At 54.5% G+C, this 23,742-nt stretch overlaps 3 gene segments (V, D, J or C); 2 read left to right on the forward strand and 1 right to left on the reverse strand.

The window, feature by feature from the left end:
- Nucleotides 1-3,950: 3,950 nt before the first annotated feature.
- LOC135886776 (immunoglobulin heavy constant epsilon-like) lies at nt 3,951-12,855 on the reverse strand. The segment is given in 5 exon segments: nt 3,951-4,291; nt 4,618-4,947; nt 5,094-5,418; nt 7,999-8,309; nt 12,814-12,855. Coding segments are annotated over 4 exon segments (1,299 nt in total).
- Nucleotides 9,617-18,133, forward strand: LOC135886364 (immunoglobulin heavy constant gamma 2-like). The segment is given in 3 exon segments: nt 9,617-9,692; nt 16,258-16,566; nt 17,805-18,133. Coding segments are annotated over 3 exon segments (714 nt in total).
- A 778-nt stretch (nt 18,134-18,911) lies between these two features.
- LOC135886365 (Ig heavy chain C region, membrane-bound form-like) overlaps nt 18,912-23,742 on the forward strand; it is an 89,480-nt gene continuing 84,649 nt past the window's right edge. The window contains 2 exon segments of the C gene segment in view: nt 18,912-19,026; nt 19,428-19,742. Of these exon segments, the coding sequence occupies nt 18,912-19,026; nt 19,428-19,742 (430 nt within the window).

The raw sequence follows: 23,742 nt of genomic DNA on the forward strand, positions 1-23,742 counted from the left end.
GTAAATACCCATCGTTCCTTCCATGCCATCTACCCATGTATCTCCCATCCTTCCTTCCATGCCATCTACCCATGTATCTCCCATCCTTCCTTCCATGCCATCTATCCATGTAAATACCCATCCTTCCTTCCATGCCATCTACCCATGTATCTCCCATCCTTCCTTCCATGCCATCTATCCATGTAAATACCCATCGTTCCTTCCATGCCATCTCCCCATGTATCTCCCATCCTTCCTTCCATGCCATCTACCCATGTATCTCCCATCCTTCCTTCCATGCCATCTATCCATGTATCTACCCATCCTTCCTTCCATGCCATCTATCCATGTATCTCCCATCCTTCCTTCCATGCTATCTACCCATGTATCTGCCATCCTTCCTTCCATGCCATCTACCCATGTATCTGCCATCCTTCCTTCCATGCTATCTACCCATGTATCTGCCATCCTTCCTTCTATGCCATCTACCCATGTATCTCCCATCCTTCCTTCCATGCCATCTATCCATGTATCTCCCATCCTTCCTTCCATGCCATCTACCCATGTATCTCCCATCCTTCCTTCCATGCCATCTACCCATGTATCTCCCATCCTTCCTTCCATGCCATCTACCCATGTATCTCCCATCCTTCCTTCCATGCCATCTACCCATGTATCTCCCATCCTTCCTTCCGTGCCATCTACCCATGTATCTCCCATCCTTCCTTCCATGCCATCTATCCATGTAAATACCCATCCTTCCTTCCATGCCATCTATCCATGTAAATACCCACCCTTCCTTCCATGCCATCTATCCATGTATCTCCCATCCTTCCTTCAATGCCATCTATCCATGTATCTCCCATCGTTCCTTCCATGCCATCTATCCATGTATCTCCCATCCTTCCTTCCATGCCATCTATCCATGTATCTCCCATCGTTCCTTCCATGCCATCTACCCATGTATCTCCCATCCTTCCTTCCATGCCATCTATCCATGTATCTCCCATCCTTCCTTCCGTGCCATCTACCCATGTATCTCCCATCCTTCCTTCCATGCCATCTATCCATGTAAATACCCATCGTTCCTTCCATGCCATCTACCCATGTATCTCCCATCCTTCCTTCCATGCCATCTACCCATGTATCTCCCATCCTTCCTTCCATGCCATCTATCCATGTATCTACCCATCCTTCCTTCCATGCCATCTATCCATGTATCTCCCATCCTTCCTTCCATGCTATCTACCCATGTATCTGCCATCCTTCCTTCCATGCCATCTACCCATGTATCTGCCATCCTTCCTTCTATGCCATCTACCCATGTATCTCCCATCCTTCCTTCCATGCCATCTATCCATGTATCTCCCATCCTTCCTTCCATGCCATCTACCCATGTATCTCCCATCCTTCCTTCCATGCCATCTATCCATGTATCTCCCATCCTTCCTTCCATGCCATCTATCCATGTAAATACCCATCGTTCCTTCCATGCCATCTACCCATGTATCTCCCATCCTTCCTTCCATGCCATCTACCCATGTATCTGCCATCCTTCCTTCTATGCCATCTACCCATGTATCTCCCATCCTTCCTTCCATGCCATCTATCCATGTATCTCCCATCCTTCCTTCCATGACATCTACCCATGTATCTCCCATCCTTCCTTCCATGCCATCTATCCATGTATCTCCCATCCTTCCTTCCATGCCATCTATCCATGTAAATACCCATCGTTCCTTCCATGCCATCTACCCATGTATCTCCCATCCTTCCTTCCATGCCATCTACCCATGTATCTCCCATCCTTCCTTCCATGCCATCTATCCATGTAAATACCCATCCTTCCTTCCATGCCATCTACCCATGTATCTCCCATCCTTCCTTCCATGCCATCTATCCATGTAAATACCCATCGTTCCTTCCATGCCATCTCCCCATGTATCTCCCATCCTTCCTTCCATGCCATCTACCCATGTATCTCCCATCCTTCCTTCCATGCCATCTATCCATGTATCTACCCATCCTTCCTTCCATGCCATCTATCCATGTATCTCCCATCCTTCCTTCCATGCTATCTACCCATGTATCTGCCATCCTTCCTTCCATGCCATCTACCCATGTATCTGCCATCCTTCCTTCCATGCTATCTACCCATGTATCTGCCATCCTTCCTTCTATGCCATCTACCCATGTATCTCCCATCCTTCCTTCCATGCCATCTATCCATGTATCTCCCATCCTTCCTTCCATGCCATCTACCCATGTATCTCCCATCCTTCCTTCCATGCCATCTATCCATGTATCTCCCATCCTTCCTTCCATGCCATCTATCCATGTAAATACCCATCGTTCCTTCCATGCCATCTACCCATGTATCTCCCATCCTTCCTTCCATGCCATCTACCCATGTATCTCCCATCCTTCCTTCCATGCCATCTATCCATGTAAATACCCATCCTTCCTTCCATGCCATCTATCCATGTAAATACCCACCCTTCCTTCCATGCCATCTATCCATGTATCTCCCATCGTTCCTTCCATGCCATCTATCCATGTATCTCCCATCGTTCCTTCCATGCCATCTATCCATGTATCTCCCATCCTTCCTTCCATGCCATCTATCCATGTATCTCCCATCGTTCCTTCCATGCCATCTACCCATGTATCTCCCATCCTTCCTTCCATGCCATCTACCCATGTATCTCCCATCCTTTCTTCCATGCCATCTATCCATGTATCTACCCATCCTTCCTTCCATGCCATCTATCCATGTATCTCCCATCCTTCCTTTCATGCTATCTACCCATGTATCTGCCATCCTTCCTTCCATGCCATCTACCCATGTATCTGCCATCCTTCCTTCCATGCTATCTACCCATGTATCTGCCATCCTTCCTTCTATGCCATCTACCCATGTATCTCCCATCCTTCCTTCCATGCCATCTATCCATGTATCTCCCATCCTTCCTTCCATGCCATCTACCCATGTATCTCCCATCCTTCCTTCCATGCCATCTATCCATGTATCTCCCATCCTTCCTTCCATGCTATCTACCCATGTATCTGCCATCCTTCCTTCCATGCCATCTACCCATGTATCTGCCATCCTTCCTTCTATGCCATCTACCCATGTATCTCCCATCCTTCCTTCCATGCCATCTATCCATGTATCTCCCATCCTTCCTTCCATGCCATCTACCCATGTATCTCCCATCCTTCCTTCCATGCCATCTACCCATGTATCTCCCATCCTTCCTTCCATGCCATTTACCCATGTATCTCCCATCCTTCCTTCCATGCCATCTATCCATGTATCTCCCATCCTTCCTTCCATGCCATCTATCCATGTATCTCCCATCCTTCCTTCCATGCCATCTATCCATGTATCTCCCATCCTTCCTTCCATGGCATCAACCAGCAGCGGCTCCGGGCACCAGCGCTCCAAGTGCGTGACTGGGGCGGCAAGCCATGGGAGGCGCCCTGCCGGTCCCTGCGAGGGCGGCAGGCAGGCTGCGTTCAACGGCTTGCCTGCGGGAGGTCCACTGGTCCCGCGGCTTTGGCAGCAATTCGGCGCCGGGTACGCCGAAGCCACGGGATCGGGGACCTCCTGCAGGCACGCCGCCGAAGGCAGCCTGCCTGCCGTGCTTGGGGCATCAAAAAAGCTAAAGCCGCCCCGGCATCAACCCATGTATCTCCCCATCCATCCATGGTATATATGTATCCACCCATACAGGATCTGGGAATTGGCAGCCCCAGCCTTATAGCATCTCGGTTTCTCCCAGACTGCAACCTGGGACCTCGTCCACCTTGGGTGACCCACAAGTTTCACCCAGTCACACCACAACAAGGAGACCGGGGGTGAGCTCAGACTAGTTCCATTTATTCACTTGTTGTCATTGGGGGCACAGAGATTATTTACAGGAAGCTGTACTGGACAGTGCTAGCAGTGGGGCTGGGAGGAGCTGTCTTCATTTACCGGAGACTTTGCTGATACTGCGTTGGGTGAACTTCAACGAGAGGGCTTCGTGGATGACCATGCAGGTGTAGGTGTCCCCGCTGTTCCAGCTGGCCTTGCTGACTTTCAGCTTGCTGTAGAGGAAGAAGTTCGGGTCTCCTTCTCCGTCCTTGATGGGCGGGGTGGTGATGTATTCCAAGCTCTCGTTGGGTTTGTGGTTCTTCATCCACTGCACCGAGATGTCCTCGGGGAAGAAGCCCCGCACCAGGCAGGTGAGCCTGACCGAGTCTTCGGAGCTGCTCAGCTCCTCATTGTGGGGGCGCAGGAGATAGATGCCTGGGCCAGAGCGCCTGCCTTGGGTGGGTGGGGACGGAGGACACAGGGGAGCCATGCACATCACTCAGCAGGGGCCACGCGGGGAGAAGGATGGGGCGTGTGTGCATGCGGGTAGGAATGTCCCCTCTCTCCTCCAGGATGGAGGGGCTGGGGACTGGGAGCTGGTAGTCCTGGAGCGCAGGATGGAGGATAGGATGGTCTCCATCTCACATGGGGATGCAAAGGGACCCGGGGCCGGGATCCCAGGTTGTTGGGGGCTGGGGCTTCCCCTTAAGGAGCATCCCTCCCTGCTGGGGACTGGGATAGGGGAGTCTCTCCCCTTAGGGACCCTGCTCTCCTCCTACCTGGCTTCTTGGAGATCGATTTGATGAGGGGCGAGGGCAGCTCCGAGTGCTCCACTTTGCAGGTGAAGGTCTCTCCGGCCTCCCAGTCGCGGGTGAAGATGGGCATGGAGCTGAAGGCGGTGAAGGTGCTGTTGGACTGGTGCTTAGTGAGGGTCAGGGGATCAGAGACAATGGACCCTGGCTTCTCGCGGGACCAGACCACCTGGAGGCCGGAGTCGTTAGGCAGGTTGACCACCAGGCAGGTGAGCATGGGGCTCTGGGCCACATACAGGGCGGCAGGAGACGGGGGCGCCAGGAAGACCTGGATGTTGCTGGGAGATGTCGTTTCTTCTGGGGACAGGAGAGTCCAGGTCAGCCGCTTGGCCTGGTCTCCCCTGGCAAGCCGATCCCAGTCTTCCCCCGCACTACTCTCCCCCTCGAGCCCAGCCCGGTGTCCCCCTCCCCTTCCTAGGAAGCCTGGGCCCACTCAGCGTCACCTCTGCACTTGCGGGCATAGTCCTGCTTTGTGGTGGCACTGCCCGGGTGGGACACCTGGCAGGTGTACGTCTTCCCCTCCAGCCACTCGTCCTGGGAGACACTGGCATTGCTGCGGGTGCTGAAGGTGCGGCAGTCGGCGTCCTTCTTGGCAGGGGCGGTGTCACTAAGAAGTAGCCCGGGCTCGCCGTCCACCAGCCATTCCACCGTCAAAGGCTTGGGGTAGAAGCCGGAGATGAAGCACACCAGCTGGATGGCACCTGGCTTGGTGGTGCAGGAGGTGTGGAGGACGTGCACCTCGGGGGCGTGGGATTCAGTGGGGATGGGCTCTGGGAGAAGGGATTTACAGTAAATCACAGGGTGCCCTGGCACGGGCTCCCCCAACGACAGGGGCCCCAGAGCCGTGCAGCTGTGGGGGCAGAAGCTTGGTCCTGCCCAGTGGCGGATTTCGAGTGACTGGGCCCTGCACTCAGCTTCATTTTTGTGGCCCCCCCTTGGGGCCCAGCCGAGAAAAAGAACATTCTCTGTTATCGCCCCCCCGCCCCAGTTTTCTTTCTTGTTTTCTTCATCCTCCTCCTGTAAGTAATAGGGAGTAAATGGAAATAAAGTGAGGAACCTTTGTTCTTGTAGTCAAACTCATTTTTCCAGCGACCACTTGAAAATCGCTGGGAGTGTGTGTGTGTGTGTGTATGTGTGTGTGTGTGTGGGGGCGTTGCAGGAGCTCCTGTTTGGCGCTCTGGTCAGGGATGGGGCTATGGGAGGGTGCTGGAGTCAGGGCAGGGAGTGTGCGGGCGCTGGGTGTGTGTGAGGGGGTGCAGGAGTGGGCTGGGGGTTGGGCTGCAGGGCCTGGCCAGGAGTTAGGATGCAGGAGGGGGCTCAGGGTTGGGGCAGGAGGTTCGGGTGTGGAGCGCTTACCTAGGGCAGCTCGATTTGCTGTGATGGGTGGAGGTGGGAATGTGGAGGGGGTGGTGCAGGAGCGCTTGTTTGGTGATATTGGGAATCTGGGGGGGGTGCAGGAGTCAGGGTAGGGGGCTGAGAGTGTGTGTGTTTGGGGTGCAGGACTCAGGGCGGGGGGCTGAGGATGTGTGTGGAGGGTACAGGAGTCAGGGCAGGGGTCTGAGTGTGTGCGGGGGTGCAGGAGTTAGGGCAGGGGGCTGGGGGTGTGGGCTGAGATCATGGGGGTGCTCCCAGCCCCCTGCCCCAAGCGGCTCAAGACAGAGGCCGGGGGGGGGGTATGTGTAGGGGGAGTGCCTGAGTCCCACCTTTGCTCCGCCTCCTCCCCCAAGCGCGCTGCAGCCAAGCTCCTCCTCCTCCCTCCCGGAGTGCCGGAAAACAGCTGTTTGGTGGCAGAGGAAGCGCTGGGAGGGGGAGGGGCGTGAATGCAGCACGCTCAGGGGAGGAGGCAGGGAAGAGGTGGGGGAGGGGTAGTTTGGCTGCCCGGGTGGGTGGAGCCTGCAGCAGGAGCTCCTGGGAGCTGGCAGGACCAGACGCGGATTTACAATAAAACACAGGGGGCCCCAGGGCCGGGCAGCTGCGGGGGCAGCAACCTGGTCCCCGCACTCCCCCTACACATAACCCCCACCAAGCCCCCTGCCGTGAGCCGCTCAGGGTAGGGGGCTGGGGTAGGGCTGGGGCTGGGAGCCCCTCCACGACCCCAGCTTCCTGCCCTGGCTCCTGCACCCCACACAGACTCCCAGCCCCCTGCCCTGACTCCTGCAACCCCCCCGATCCTCCCACCCTGAGCACCAAATGGGAGCTCATGCAACCCCTCATTCCCACCTCCACCCCTCGCACCAAATGGAGCCGCCCCAGGTAATCGCCCAAACTCCTGCCCCAACCCTGAGCCCCCTCCTGCACCCTAACTCCTGGCCAGACCCCGCACCCCAATGTTTCTTTACATTATTTTTATAAAGTGCTCTTATCGAAAGCGCTTTACAATAGTTAGCTAACAGTACAGACAATGTTTGGAAAGATCATTAAGTGTCCACCGAGACCCCCAGCGATTTTCAAGTGGTCTGTGGAAAAATAAGTTCGACTACAAGAACAATCAAGGTACCTCACTTTATTTCCATTTACTTGCTATTACTTACAGGAGGAGGATAAAGAAAACAAGAATGAAAAACAGGGGCGGGGGCAGATAAGAGAGAATGTTCTTTTTCTCGGCTGGGCCCCAAGGGGGGCCCCCCAAAATGAAGCTGATCACAGGGCCCCACTAACTCTGAATCCGCCACTGCCCCTCCTCTTCGTAGGGAGCCTAGCGCCGGCGAGCTTCACCTTCGCACTTGCTGGCGTGGCCCTGCTTTTTGGTGCCGGTGTCTGGGTGGGACACCTGGCAGGTGTACTTCTTCCCCTCCAGCCACTCGTCCTTGGAGACACTGGCATTGCTGCGGGTGCTGAAGGTGCGGCCGTCGGCGTCCTTCTTGGGAGGGTCAGTGTCACCCTCTAGTTCCCCGGACGCGCCGTCCACCAGCCATTCCACCTTCAAAGTCTCGGGGTAGAAGCCAGAGATGAAGCACACCAGCTCGACAGTGCCTGGCTTGGTGTTGCAGGAGTAGAGGACTTTCACCTTGGGTACATTTTGGGTGGACTCTGGGAGAAGGGTGATGGGTTAGTTTTTGTACAGACCCCTGCTGAGCCCTCCAGCTCCCTGCAGCATGGAGCCCCCTGCTGAGCCCCCCGCTCCCTGCAGCATGGCGCCCCCTTTGGAGCACTCTGCCCCCTTCCCTGCATTGCAGCACCCATCGCTTCTCTTGGCGTGGTGTCTCTCTCTCTCCACCCACCCACCCACCACAGCGACTCCACTGGCTCACTGCACTAGCAGGCTCCCATCCTCTCTCCCTGCAGCAGTCACCAGAGCAGGGACCTGAGAGACCCCAACCCCTCCCTTCCCCCCCCGGGCTGCGCCACGCCGTCCCTACTTGGGATTTCCTTGGAGATGCTGGAGCTGGTGGGCTGGTGCTGTACGGTGCATGTATAGGTGTCAGACTCCCAGCTGCTGGCCGGGACGGTGACCTGGCTGCTGAGTGAGTAGAGGCTGCTGGAAGATTGCAGCATGGAGGGATAGGTCTTCACGCCCGAGGAGCCGACGTTTGGGCTCCATGTCATGGTGACCGGCTCGGGGAAGTATCCTTTGGCCAGGCAGCCGAAGGTGACTTGGGACGTGGTGCCTTCGCCGGTGCAGGAGGTCAGGGGGAAGACAGACGGGGCCATGGGGCTAGCTGCAAAGGGAGAGAGAGCAAGGCAATGAGACACAGCCCCTACTGAGCCCCTGTCCCGCTCCGTGCAGCACAGGCCCTAGCGTGGCACTGGGGCCAGCACTCAATGCCGGGGGAGAGCATCCCCTAGCGGAGCCCCACTCTGCTCCATTCAGCACAGCACAGTTTGCGGTGAGACTGCTGACAGTTGCAAGGTCTTATTAATCCCTGTGTGTAAGTGGGCCCCTGAGATAGGCTGCCCCCCAACTTCCAGGTTGTGTCACAGACTGATCAGGACCAGGGCCCACAATTCACTTGGTGCTAAACAGACGCAGTCTCTGATCGGAGGCCCCATTACACCAGGTGCTGCAGAGAGATACAATGACAGACAGTCCCTACCCCACAGAACTTACAGGCCAAATAGGCAAGATAAAGGAAGGGTCAGAGGGAAAACTGAGGCAGAGAGCGAGGAAGGGACCTGGTCACAGCAGGTCAGTGGCACAGCCAGGTAGAGAACCCAGGAGTCCTGTGTCCCAACCTCTGCTCTGTGGAGTGGCTGATGCATTGTGTTGTGCCGCTGGTTAGCAGTAACACGTGTTGATTTCACAGCGTGGAGGGTTGTTCCCAGTAATTTGCACCCGGTTTTTCCTGTGTAACCAAAGGGAATTAGGTGCAGAAGTGGCAGAGAAATTCCCCTTGGAGAAATCACAGTGTCTGCAGCTGGAAAACAACTCAAGTTTTTGACCAAGGAACTGAAATTGGGGGACACTTCTGGGCTCCCCAAAGAAGTGTCGTACCACTTACATTTGGTCTTCAGGTCTCCAGCTGATGTTAGTCTAACAATTTTAGCTTGGGTATGAATATTAAATGTTATATTCTCATTAGGCTCCTAGGTTCATTGCTAACATCATCAGCCTCTAGTGGCCAATTAGCAATTCTGTATCTCAAAAACACGTCGTTAGAGTTCTGGGAGCTCACTTGAGACACTGGTAGGAAGGACTGGGACTGTCTAGTTCAACCCAGGACATATGGGCCCTTTGGGTTAGAGTTCGGGTTATAATTATACATAGGGGAGGAGGATTAAGGGTTAGCAGTTAGGGTTAGGTGCTGGGGTTAAGGGCTATAGGTTGCAGGGATAGAATTAAGGGTGATGGTTTAATGGTTTGGGTCAAATACCTTTCCACTCTCAAGTTCAATATTCGACGTGTTGTGATTGGATTTCTAGCCAATTTTGCAGCCATTCAACCAACAGATACCAACCGGTTCTGCTGCCATTTCCCAGATGGTTAGTGAGACTCTTGGGTCCTATCCCAAGGGGTCAGTTTGCCACGATGACTCATAATTCTGATGCTGGGCTGCTTGATACCCAACTGGAGACAGAGAAACCCTATTGCTCAGAGGGTCAAGGTGGGGAGGTTCGGGTTAGAGCTGGGGTTATGGTTAGGGGTATAATTGGTGGTTAGTACTTGTATCACAGTGGTCTAGAAAACCCAATCTAGGACCAGGGTCCCGTCGTGCCAGAAGCTTTACAGAGAAATAACAATGAGGTCTCTACTGATCCCAGGACCGTTGCAGCCTAAGCAATCTAAAGTCAGGGTTCGGGGGATAATGTGGGGACGTTAGGGTTAGGGGTTGGGTTTGACGAGAGGGTCAGAGTTGGGGGTCAGAGTTAGGGAGTAGGGGCTAGAGAGCTGGGGTTAAGGATGAGGATAGGACTATAGGGAAAGGGCAAGGATTAGGGTGTTGGGGTTAAGGAATGGGTGCATCTGTCAGGGGTTAGGACGCTGGGGTTAGGGTCATGGTTAGGGAGTTAGGACAGAGTTGGGGGTCTAAGTAGTTGGGTTTAAGGTTTGGTTTAGGGTCATAGTTCTGGGGTTAGGGTAAAAAACCTTCCCTTCCCCAAACCCACTAATCGACTGGTTATCACCACCCCAGCTCACGATCTTGCTAGCCAGCTTCCCACTCAAGTAACCACTCAGATTCTAATCAATTGGGATGAAGATTTTCTGGACACGTTCCCAAACTCTACGGGAGAAATCTCGCAAGAATTCCAGCTGCCCAATTTCTAGATGCCCAAACTTGAGGCGCCTTGGGGAGCACTTACCGGGGTCTACATCTCCAGTGGGCTTTAGCCAGAGACGTCAGAGCTCGTCCCTCCGGAAAGGAAGTCCAACGCGTCTCCAGCTGAGTGCGCCGCAAAAACGGGGCCAGCTCAACTCTAAGGCCAAGTTAGGAACCTGAGCTCTGAGCTGTCGCCTCTGAGCTGCCAGTTCCGTCCAGCCCCAGGCAGCCGAGCTCACCTCTAGCTGTGCTGGGAAGCCCCACGCTGGGCTCTCAGCATGGAGACGTGTTCCTGCACTCACTGAATTCAGGGGTTTACCTCTGACAAGGGACATGCCAAAGGGGAAATCTGTGCCTCAGGTTAGACAGTTTTTGGTTGGAGACAATTAAATCCCCTTAGAAACAATTCAGCTGCTCCCCCCAACCTCTAATTGCAGCCCCCCAACCCTGAGCGCCCCACGTCTGCTAATGGCCCTGAGTCCTGACCCCCAGCCTCCTGCTAGCCCAGGCCTGCCCCCCCCTCAGCTCTGCCGGTGGCCCTCACTTCCTATCCACAGTCCCTGCTACCCAGCCCTACCCCCACCCCCAGCTCTGCTGGTGCCCCCTCATTACTGACCTGCAGCCCCTGCTAGCCCAGCCCTGGGCTCCCCCCCCCAGCCTTGCCTGTGCCCCTCACTCCTGACCCACAGCCCCTGCTAGCCCAGCCCTGTCTCCCCCAAAGCTCTGCTAATGGCCCTCAATCCCGACCTGCAGCCTCCTGCTATCCCAGCCCTGGGCTCCCCCCAGCCCTGCCTGTGCCCCTCAATCCAGACTTGCAGCCCCTGCTAGCCCAGCCCTGCCCCCTGCAGCTCTGCTGGTGCCCCTCACTCCTGACCTGCAGTCCCCTGCTAGCCCAGCCCTGGGCTCCCCCAACACCTCTACTGGTGCCCCACACTACTGACCTGCAACCCACTGCTAGCCCAGCCCTGGGCTCCCCCACCCAGCTCTGCCAGTGCCCCTGACTCCTGACCCGCAGCCCCCTGCTAGCCCAGCCCTGAGCTCCCTGACACCTCTACTGGTGCCCCACACTACTGACCTGCAACCCACTGCTAGCCCAGCCCTTGTTCCCCCCCCCACTCTGCTGGTACCCCTCACTCCCGACCCACAGCCCCCTGCTATCCCAGCCCTGGGCTCCCGCTAAGCCCTGCCTGTGCCCCTCAATCCTGACGTGCAGCCCCTGCTAGCCCAGCCCTGGGCTCCCCCACCCAGCCCTGCCGGTGCCCCTCACTCCTGACCTGCAGTCCCCTGCTAGCCCAGCCCTGGGCTCCCCCACCCAGCTCTGCCGGTGCCCCTCACTCCTGACCCACAGCCCCCTGCTAGCCCAGCCCTGGGCTCCCCCAACACCTCTACTGGTGCCCCACACTACTGACCTGCAACCCACTGCTAGCCCAGCCCTGGGCTCCCCCACCCAGCCCTGCCGGTGCCCCTCACTCCTGACCTGCAGCCCCCTGCTAGCCCAGCCCTGGGCTCCCCCACCCAGCTCTGCCGGTGCCCCTCACTACTGACCTGCAACCCACTGCTAGCCCAGCCCTTGTTCCCCCCCCACTCTGTTGGTACCCCTCACTCCCGACCCGCAGCCCCCTGCTATCCCAGCCCTGTCCCCCCCGCTGTGCCTGTGCCCCTCACTCCCGACCTGCAACCCCCTGCTAGCCCAGCCCTGGGCTCCACCCACAGCTCTGCCGATGCCCCTCACTCCTGACCCACAGCCCCTGCTAGCCCAGCCCTGGGCTCCCCCACCCAGCTCTGCCGGTGCCCCTCACTCCCCACCTGCAGCCCCTGCTAGCCCAGCCCTGGGCTCACTCCCTACAATTCTTTCAAAGCTGTTATCCCAGCTTATAGGTGGAGTGTGAGATAAGCACCTCTGTTCCCCCGTCTCTACTCGGGGGCACAGCCTGGCCTGTGTTACCCGTCCTGGCCTCCGCAGCATATCCAGGCTGTGCAGGGGAGCCATGTGCTGCACCCTGCCCTGGTATTGGGTCCACACAGGGGAACGAACCCCACTGCCCTTCATAGGTCAGACCAGAGCACAACACTCCTGGCTTCCAGCCCCCGGCTCTAACCTACTCCCCTCCCAGAGCTGGGGAAAGAACCCAGGAGTCCTGGCTCCCAGACCCCCGCTCTAACGACTAGACCCCACTCCCCTCCCAGAGCTGGGGAAAGAACCCAGGAGTCCTGGCTCCCAGCCCCCTGCTCTAACAACTAGACCCCACTCCCCTCCCAGAGCTGGGGAAAGAACCCAGGAGTCCTGGCTCCCAACCCCCTGCTCTAACGACTAGACCCCACTCCCCTCCCAGAGCTGGGGAGGGAACCCAGGCGTCTTGCTCCCCTCTCTAGCACACTCTCCACCCCATTTATCTCTGATAGGGTTAAAACACCCTCTGCGACATGTGACAAGCCAACAGCAGCCACTTTCCTGTGATTGACTCACCAAATCACCGGCCATGTTGGGTCGTGGCCCGGCGCTGTAGACCGGGGGGTTCTGTCCAAGAGTCCAGCTCTGCTCTGTGTCTGTCACGTAGCTCTTCTGAGGTATCTTTGCCTGTCAGACATCCCCTCTCCTCCCCCCCGATGGAAGTCAAGATAATTATAGCTTGAGAACAAGAGATGACGCCCTCTGGGGAGCTTTCACTGTTACAGCTGGTGAGAAGGTGTGAAAAGTGGACAGGTGGGTGAGCACAAGGGGCTAAAACGGGGGTGAAAAAACAACCTCGGTGTGACTTTCACTTGTGTAAACTTCCCCTTTCAGCCCGTGTTGTTTGTTTGTTTGTTGGTAGGTTTCCCCCAGAGATTCAGTTACGAAGGCCACAGAGCTCAGAAAAGATTGAGGCCTCCTGGGGCGTCTTTTTGAGAACCTGCCATGCGGGAGGGTGAAGAAGGAGACTTTACGGCTGTCCTGGAACTGGGGATAGAACCCAGGAGTCCTGACTCCCACCCACCCAGGATGGATAGATTGATAGTGGGCATGTATGGGGATAGATAGATGTCCTGTACGTAGTTGCACACAAGTATCCTGTCTCCCTTTTGGCATCTTTTCTTTCTTTTAATGTCTTCTGGCAGTTTGTCTTTATTATATAAAGGGTCTCTTCTCGTCCTTGCTCCTGGAAGGTGGTGAGAAGTAGTTGGGTGGTTTCTCGCACCATGACTGGTGGTGGAATGTCCACTGCAATTTGATGTGTTTAGAACTCATCGATTGGTGGAGTTTCAGGGCACAAGAAGGGATCACTGTGATTGGCATGTCCCCCAGCGATTCCTGGCCCAAGCCCCCACCTTCTGGTCGAGCAGACCAGTTAGGAAGAGAGGCTGAAGCTGGCTTTAAAGACTCCGAGTCATGGAGAGTTCACCACAATCCAGAAATAAGGACTGCAACCCCCAAAATACTGCAAAGCTGGGAAAACCACCTGGGCGTGAATATTTCACCCTCAGTGAATCTCCCATGGACCTGTCAGTGTCCCGGAGAGGCAGATTGAAGAGCCCAGATACCGAGGTGTATGGTTTGAAAGATCTGTGTGCACAGAAGGCCAGGGACTGGAGGAGAAAGTGCGTGTTGAGTTCTCTCATCCATCCATGACTCATGGAGGGCTCTTCCCTAGCTTTAAATAATGGTCTTGTCATCAAATAGAGGAAGGGACTTAGGGAGCTGGCTTCAGTTCTCAGATCTACCACATACTCCCTCTGTCACCTCGGGGAAGCCACGTCATCTCTCCATGCCTCAGTTTCCCCATGTGTTCAATGAGGGTAATGATGCTCACTTCACACTGGAGAGCTGAGGAGGGCTGGACTCAGGTTGTGAGGTGCTTGGGGAATATTTGTGCCTTGTAAAGGACCAGAGTCTCCTCTCAGCATCACTCGCACAAAACCAGAGCTATTCCACGGGAGTTGCTCCAAGTTTACACTGGAAGAGCTGAGGTCAGAATCCCATTTCTCGTGTTTTTCGCCCATCGCTAGGACACTCCTGCACAATGGAAAGTTAAAGGCAGAGAGAAGGTCTGCGGCAGGTCCAAGGTCCCACAGCAGCTGGGAATAGAACCTGAGTCCTGACCAGGGCCGGCTCTAGGTTTTTTGCCGCTCCAAGCAAAAAAAATTTTGGCTGCCCCCCGTCCCAGCCCTGGGCTCCTTGCTGCACCCCCCTGCCGCCCCAGCCCTGGGCTCTCCCCCACCACCCGCACCTCCCTGCTGTCCCAGCCCTGGGCTCTCCCCCCCCCCGCACCCCCCTGCCGCCCCAGCCCTGGGCTCTCCCCCCCCCACACCCTCTGCCGCCCCAGCTCTGGGCTCCCCCTTACCCCCCTACCATTGCCCCCCCCACACCTCCGGCCGCCCCAGCCCTGGGCTCCCCCCCCCCCACTTGCACCCTCCTTCTGCCGCAGCCCTGGGTCACTGGTAACTCGCTCCCAGGGCGGGTCATTCAACAGGAATTTTGGATGTGCACAGAACACCAACAGGACTGGTTCCTATATGGTTACAGAACTGCAGTAAAGTGGAACAATTTTCAGATTGTGTGATTGGAGGATATCTGGATGCATATTATAAGACTGTCCTACATAAATGAGGAAAAGTTGAGGTGCCTTTATTATTCTTTTGTTCCACTTTTTCTTTCTATGGGGAATTTGCCAATGCAATATCACTGTCTTCCTTTTAAACAAACAAACAAACAAACAAACAAAGAAACAAAAGGCAATAGCTGTTGAAAATAGCAATTCCAGTCCTAATAACCACTGGGAAGCATTTCTTGCTCAATTTTATCCTACTTTTTCTACAGCAAGTTACAGTGGATCAGTATATTTGATTTGGGAGAAATGAAGTAACAGCTGCCCAAATTGAGCTTGAGCACACCTGAATTTTGAGGTGTTCAAATCTGGAAGGCAGGTGCTGGGGGGGAGGGGCTGTGGCTCCACAGGGGAGCACGGCAGCATGTATGCAGCAGCGTGTCTGGCGCTGCGTGGAGCCAGACACGCTGGTCTGAGTGGCACGGTAAGGAGGCTGGGGAGTTGGAGAAGGGGTAGGGGGTTCTGGGGGGCAGTCAAGGGACAGGGAGCAGGGGGGTTGGATGGGGCAGAGGTTCGGGGGGCAGTCGGGAGCAGGGAGAAGGGGGGGGTTAGATGGGTCAGGGGTTGGGGAGACAGTCAGGGGACAGGCAGCAGTTGGATAGGCATGGGAGTCCCAGGGGTTTGTCAAGGGACAGGTAGGGGGTGGGGTCCTAGGGGGGAAGTTGGGGGGGTCTCAGGAGGGGGCAATCAGAGGACAAGGATCAGTGCGGCTTAGATAGGGGGTGGGGTCCTGGGGGGCAGTTGGGGCAGGGGTCCTGGGAGGGGGTGATCAGGGGACAGGGAGGTTGGATGGGTTGGGGTTTCTGTGGGGGGCAGTCGGAGGGAGTGGATGGTGGCAGCGTGGGGCTACCCTCCCTCCCTGTGGAGTGTCCTATTTTTTAATGTTAAAATATGGTATCTCTGCCCTTCCCAGTGCAGCTCTCCATTCATAGCAGGCTGCAGCATGAGGTCTCAGTCCCTCCCCCTCTTTCCTGTTGGTAGTGGCCAAGGGAATGCTGGGAAATGTAGTTCTTTCCCTTCTCCAGGGCTGGCTCTATAGGCAGGGAGCTAACCAAGGAACTACAGCTCCCAGGGCCCCCTGTTGGTTCTCAGCTCCCAGGCTGGATCCCTGCCACCCCTGCAAATGGGCTGCCCCAAGCACCTGCTTGCTTTGCTGGTGCCTAGAGCCACCCCTGGTCCTGACTCCTTTTCCAGTGAATTGACCACTGGGCCATACAGCCACCGGGCCATGGAAGGAGGTGGATAGACGGATGTAGGTTGATCAGTGACATGGTTTTCAGATTTCCCCCCTTTTGATGGTTTCTCTTATATTCTCTTTATTTTTCCAGCAAAATCCACACCCCCCTCCGTCTTCCCCCTGGTTCCCTGCTGCACCCAGACTGGCAGTGCTCCCCCGGACACAAGCTTGGCCTGCCTCGTAACTGGCTATTTCCCATCACCAGTGGACATCAAGTGGAATTCTGGCAAAGTGACCCAGGGGGTCAAGAATTTCCCAGAGGTGACGATGAGAGATGGGCTCCACACCCGGAGCAGTCTGCTGATCCTCCCTGACAGGTCCCGGCAGGGTGACACCTACCAGTGCGATGTGACGCATCAAGGCACAAGAAAGACAGTGTCGAAGAAGTTCCCTCAGGAATGTAAGACATGCGGTGGGGGAGGACAGGACAGCCAGGCTGAGATTTTCAAAGCGCCTAGAGGGTCTGGGAGCCAGTTAATCTTAATCCACATCCCGTAGGTGACTCTGGAAAAATCTCACCCTGAACGACTGGGGAAAGTTTGGCCCAGTGTTGAAACACGCTGAGCCCTGGTGCTTTATCACTGCGGAACTCCTGCCCACAGCGCCCCCTCCATGGACCCCTGAATGAGGAAAACCTTTGGGTGAAAGGCACCCCTGGGCAGAGACCTATGTTCCACTAAGGGGGGCATTTTTCAGACCTGCCTAAAGGATTTAGGCACCCAGTGCCCATGGGAACTTGGCATGCAAATCCCTTAGGCACCTTGGGAAATCTTAGAACGCAGCTGGGCTGAAGTGGCACCTAAGCCTCATGCTGGCCCTTCTGTACAGGGGAAAACTTCGGCTCACTGCCTAACTCCCTCCCCCTCCCCCTCACCCAAACCCAACAAGGTGGGCTTTTTGCTAGAGCTGGGAGGACTGTAGAGTTAGCACTCTCTCTGGAAGGGGACTGGGGATATACAGACAGTGACACTGGACTGTGTTTTCCCCTCTCTTTACTCTCAGCGTGTGGTTTGACAACGCCACCCCAGGTTCACCTGCTGGTCCCCACCTGCGAGGACAGCTCCACAGAGAGCCAGCTGGAGCTGGTTTGCCTCCTCTTGAGCTTCAAACCAGGCAAAGCCGACATGAAATGGCTGGTGAATGGAAAGGAGAGCAGCCCCCCCACCACGGCCTTTTCCTCTGCAATGGGCACAGACGGGTTCTACATGGGGCAGAGCCGCATGAACGTCACCAAGCAGAGCTGGGAGAAGGGGGACGTCTACACCTGTCAAGTGACCCACCCAGCAGTGGGAACAGAGCTCTCCATGCACAACACCAGCAAGTGCTTGGGTGAGGGGCTACGCCCGTGCATGGCAGGGAGGGGGGGTGGAGAGTTACTCAGAAACCAGCCCTGCCTAAGGGTAGGTGGGACTGCACCTAGACACCAGGGTGATGGGAGACATAGGAGTACCCTAGAGAAACTGGTACTGTAGGTGGATGGGAAGAGAAAGAGATACAATGGCTGGATGGATGGGATGGATACTATGAGTGTTCTGATGGAGGTGGATGGATATATTAGATTAGATTAGATTTCAATAGTCTTTTTCTTCCTTTCCACATTATTTGAACTGGTCAATGACATCTCTTTGCATTTCTCAGCCTGCCTCAGAAGCTCAGTTGACCCAACCATCTACTTAACCAGACCCTCCTATGAAGACATCATCAAAAATTCCGGTCACGTTACCTGTCTAGTTCTGGGCTATGACTTAGCAGCCAGCAGAATCGTATGGAAAGTGGATGGGCAAGTCAGCTCTGCGGTGAAGACAGAACCCCTCAAGACGAACAGCAACGGGACCACCAGCCTGGTCAGTTCTCACCCTGTGTCGCTGGCACAATGGGGACAAGGCACCAAATTTACCTGTAAAGTGACCACACCCTGTTCTGGAGAACTAACCCAGGAGATAACCATGAGCAATACAGGTGAGTAGCCTTGGCATCTCAAAGGGAAAGGCAAACTCCAGTCACTGTTAATTGGGATTAGAGGATGAAACTCACCCCGCACAAGTCCTAGGCAGCCTAGGCAACAAGTTCCAGTTAAACCCCCCAAGTAGGACTTTAGAGGAGCCTAGGTCCTCAGCACAAGGGTGTATTGCAGGTATAATTAGTATTTCCCCTATGAATATCTCATTCTCAATCTCTCATTAATTTCCACGTGCACAGTTTTCCCAGTATTCCCTGCCTTACCATTAAATTCCAGCTCCTCCAAGAATTTCACTCCCTCGGTTCCCTGGGATCCATGGATGTGGCCTGTTAGGGACTTAGTGTCCTATTTGTGACTCTGATCTGATGTGTGTATGTACTTCTTACGTCTGGAAATCAGGCTGGTGCTTGTCACCCGCCATCTGGCCTTTTAGGGATATTTCTGATGAGAATCTCCAGTGGAGTTAGGTGCCCAAATCCTGTTGAAATGCCCAAGGTGTCCAGTCCTTAAGGCAGCCTTTGAAAATCTCAATTGTGTTGAATTTTTCCATGAGCATTTGAAGGAGGGAAGAGACTCCATCTGAGTGAGAAAATGGGTTGGTGACCCAATGTCATGATGATGCATGGTGGAGACTTGGGTGAAGAGGAGATAGTGTGATACAAGGTTTGGGGTGAGGGTTCAGGTTTGGGGATGCAGGACTAGCTCAAAGCACCATATCCATCTGTGTTACTGTAAAACCAATCTGAGGATAACAAATATTGATGATGATCTCAAAGGAGACGAAGATGATGTCGATGACAATGAAGAAGGAAATGAAGATGCTGAAGGAGAAAAAGAGAAAGAAAGTTAGAATGCTGAAGAAGATGATGAAGATAAAGATTAAGAGGATGATAATGAAGAGTTTGATCTGAGGAAGATGAAGATAAAGAGGAAGGAAGTGATTATGAAGACAAGGGAGGTGAAGAAGATGAATATGATGATGGTGATGAAGACGAAAATGAAGATGATGATGTTAAGTTGTTGCTGTTTAAGGTTGAGGATGTGGAAGGTTACTGTGCATTCTGCGGGGAAGGCTCGGGAGTTCAGTTGAATGTTTGGGTGACGGTCCAGGATCTCTGAGTTTCAAGGGAGATGATGCTCAATGGTTGGGTTTTTATTTTGCCTGGTCTAGCTGCACACATACCCTGAACAACTGCCCTCCCTGGCCCCTTCACACAGTGATAGCTGCTGGATCCAAGTCCTTTACTTAGCCGTGCAAACCAAGTCTTCTTCTTCTCTTGCCCCTCTTCCTTTTCATTTAGGCATCAGGAAGAAGGAGCCCTCAGTCACCATCTCCCGAGCCTACCACGAAGACATCTCTGGGAACAGAGTCTCCTTGACTCTCATCTGTGAAGCTAGTGGCTTTTACCCAGAAGAGATCATCATCTCATGGTTGAAGAACAACTCCCCGGAACTCAAGTCCAGTTACAACAATGGCCCTGTGTCAGGAAGTGGCACTTTCTCTGCCTACAGCGTCCTGAAGGTTGACAAAATTGGAGGAGAAGGAAATTACACCTGCGTGGTGCATCACCCGGCCATGGAAGAGCCCAAGAGTGTTGTGGAAAAGGTGACCTTCGGTAAGTGGATTTTCAGAGTCAGGTATTAATTTGGGGATGTCCACACGCTTTCTTATCCCATCCAGCCAATGGCATGAACAACTGCATGACTCCATGTGAGCCCTGGTGGGAGGGGAGGCAATGAAGGATTTCTACCTCCATTATGATGCCGTCTTTGGTGAAACTAAGAACTGCACGTTTTATTGAAACCTGAGCTGGGTGGGGAACGCCCCCTCCACTCCAGTGCAGGAGAATTCCCTGTATTCCCAAGGCATTATCCAGTCTGCAATGCCCCAATTAATGGGGATCCCAACCCACCCCTGGATGAGATGATTCCACAGCTTCACAGACCCCATCATCACTGAAGGAAGTGCAGGAAAACTGTCCTAATTGCAAAAGGGAATTTAAGGGAGGGTGCAGACTGTAATCTCATTGGGCTGTGCTTTGGCCAAGACATTGGGATGGACACTCTTGCTCTTGCAGAAAGTGCACGGAGGTCTTTCATGGCAGGGAGGTGGTTCACAGAAAATTTTCTTTCCTTCTTTATCATGGATCCCCTGGGCAGTTGTTTGCCTCACACTTGTACATGGATTCCAACAGTGGCAGATTCACAATTTTGTCCTTATGGCCCCTTCTTATTCCTCAAATTTGTTGTCGGCACATTAGGAATGTCTTCATGGATCTGCAGCCATGACAGGCACCCAATTAAAATCTGTTCTCAAGGGAAAGATGAGTTGGGGTGGGGCAGATTCCGTATCGGATTCAGAAGCCGACAAATTAATGCAAACAAAGGAGAGAAACCCCACAGCTCCATTGCCCCACAGTGGGGCTTGGGTGTCCATATGAATCTGGAATCCCAGCTCCAGCAGCATCCACTTTACAAACTTATTTCATGAGCCAGACCATGCATATCCTTCAGAGAACATTCAATGGAGGACATTGTCCCTGGGTGCCAGGGCTCCAATCAGTCTGGGCTCCCCGGCTGAGATTTCTAAAGAGATTCAAGCTCTCCCCTCCCCCATCAGCTTGCAGTGGGAATTGGTGGACTCATGCCCTGAGGGATCTTGGCAGACCATGGGTGTGAAATATAAAGGGCCCTTCTGCCTGTGAAGGGGGTAGGGGTTGGGAAAGACAAGTTCCATCCTGAGCTGTGGGTGCCATGTGGGGTCTAGTGGTTAGATCAGGAGGTCTGGGTGCCAGGCATGACCATGGGCAGGTCATTTGTCCTCTGTGTCCCAGCTGCCATCTCTGGGAAATGGGGATAATTATGCTGAGCTCAGGCAGTTCATCAAGTTCATGAATTTCTGGCTGGAAGGACCCTGAGTTGTGCAACCACAGCAGTTCTGTCCCCAGCCATGTTTTCCACAATGGGGCTTTCTCCCATCAAAACCAGAGATGTTCAGATTTGCTCCAGGGACCCAGATATCCAAATAACCACAATGGGACTCAGGAATCCCTATCCCTTGATTGGCTGGAAAATCTCAGCCATTGTTCCCACTGCTCCATAAGATGAGAGTCCCGCCCCTTCGACCAGGGAACCCAGTGCCCTATTTACAAGCCCAATGACCCTCAGCCCTTGTCCCAAACATCCCCTGGGCTTTGCACCCCTGAGAGAGAGGCACTGGTGCCTGTTGAAATATTTGCTCAGCCCAGCCCTCAACGCTGCCTCCTGCTCCCAACCAGGTGTCAGCAACTGTAATCGACACCCTCTGGAGGTCTCTCTCCTTCCCCCTTCCCTGGAGGACCTCTACATAGCACAGAATGCCACCATCAGTTGTTTGGTGAGTGGCATGGAGACCCCCGGCAGCCTGGAGGTCTCCTGGAACCGGGGTAGCAGGGGCCCGTTGGCCGTGGTCTCCAGGGAGCCGGTGCTGCAGGAAGATGGCACCTACAGTGCAACCAGCATCTTGCGGGTGTGCGTGGAGGAGTGGCAGGCGGGGGAGGAGTTCACCTGCACCGTAAAGCACCAAGACATCCCGTCGGCCATTGTCAAGACCATCCACAAGAGTCACAGTAAGAACTCAGCCTTTCCCCTGTAGGGGGCGCCAGCTCCAATCTGGCTGCAGGCTGGGGGGAGTGGCTGGCTCAGGGTGTGGGGGATGGGACATGGGACCTTCTGTCTCTAGGGGGCGCCAGCTCTGATCTGGTTTCAGGTCTTTGGGACAGGGAGTTACACATTTGTGGGTGGGTCGAAATGTGCAAATTTATGAGACAGAAGGGGACGGAGAGTCAGGACACCTGGGTTCTTGTTCTGTCTCTGGGAGGGAAGTGGGATGTAGTGGGTTAGAATAGGGAGACTGGACGCTGTGACTGCTGGGTTCTAGCCCCTTTTCATGGAAGGTATTTGGATCTAGTGGGTTAGTGTGGCCCGAACTCCTGGATTCTATCCATGGGTCTGGGAGGGGTGTGGGGGGTCTAGTAGGACATAGCAGGGTGATGAGTGTGGGGGCTGGTAGCCAGGTCTCCTGGGTCCCAATGCTTAGCATTAACCCTTCGCTGTTTCTCATGGCAGTGGTCTCCCTCCGGGCCCCTTCTGTCTACATCTCCCCTCCTCACGCTGAGGAGCTGGCTCTCCGGGAATCAGCCACCATCACCTGCCTGGCCTCCGGTTTCTGGCCCAGAGAGATCTTGGTGACATGGACGCAACAGGACCGGCCCGTGCCCCAGGAAGCCTACACCAACATTGGCCCCGTCCGGGAGGCTGGGAAGGAGGAGCTGTACTTCATCTACAGCAAGCTCAATGTCTTGGCATCCGAATGGGAGCGGGGGGACACCTATGCCTGCGTGGTGGGGCACGAGGGTCTGCCCATGACCTTCATCCACCGGAGCGTGGACAAATCCTCCGGTAAACCCACCGCCGTCAATGTCTCTGTGATCTTGTCCGACACCGATGTCACTTGCTACTGAGGAGCAGAGCCCCGCGGGCTCCTCACGGTGTATCTGAGATGCCACGGAACCTCGTGGGGTCTGGGATTCCTCTTAGCCTGTGTGTAAAGCTGTGGTAGCTCTGGAGTACAGAGCGTGGCGGTGTGTGGAATATGCCCCAATAAAATGCAACATGTTAGAGTTTGTGATGAAGTGTGTGTCTTCTGGCAGAGACTGTCCATGTGTCTTATCTACCCACCCATGCTTCCTCCCACAATATCTAGATGTATCCATCCACCCTTCTTTCTTTCTCTCTAGCCATCCTCCTTTCCTTATGGATTGTCTCCATCAATTCATCCTTCCACAGGATACATCCATCCATCCATCCTACCCTCTGCAGTACCTCTCTCTTTGATTCTACCATATCCATCCATTCATACATGCAAAATTATGCAGTGTCCTCTCTGCATCCATCCATCCTCATGCAGTGTCATGTTTCTAAGCAGAGAGAGGCTGGGAGGGGATATTTTGGCACAAAGGGATTAAAATTGGGATGATAGAAAGGAGTGTAACACCCAACTCCCAAGGAACTTGTGAGTTTATTTTACGGGCACCTAATTTCCTAAGAGTCCTTTAAAGACCCCAGCCTAAGTGGCTTCTTTCTGGTCACACTGCAGGTCAGTGGGAGAGGTGGGAATAGAGCCCCGATCCCCCATCTCCAAGACTTGTTGCTTAACCCTTGCACCTTTCTAGCAATGTAGCCCTAGCCACTCTGGCATCAAAACTCCTCGGAGATGCGTCCTCACCTGACCACATAAGGTGCAGAGGCAGAGCCCCCAGAAGTCTGGTGTTATGTCTGCAGGGAGCTAGGCAGGAGGGTGAGACTGAGTTAGGAGCCTCCATTCCCACCAGCTCTGTCCCTGGATGTATGACCATGGGGTGGTGTGCAGGGGAAGTGATTTCACCTCTGTGTATGGAGTTAGGGGGACCGATACTGGAACACAGCATTCAGTTCTGGAGTTAACATGCAGTGACAGTCAGAAAAGGTAACAATGGTAGGAACCATTAGGAAAGGGAGAGATAATAAGACAGTAAATCTCATAATGCCACTATATAAATCCATGGTATGTCCACAGCTTGAATACTGCACGATTGG

Source organism: Emys orbicularis, chromosome 12 (assembly GCF_028017835.1).
Source record: "Emys orbicularis isolate rEmyOrb1 chromosome 12, rEmyOrb1.hap1, whole genome shotgun sequence".
NCBI lineage: Eukaryota > Metazoa > Chordata > Testudines > Emydidae > Emys > Emys orbicularis.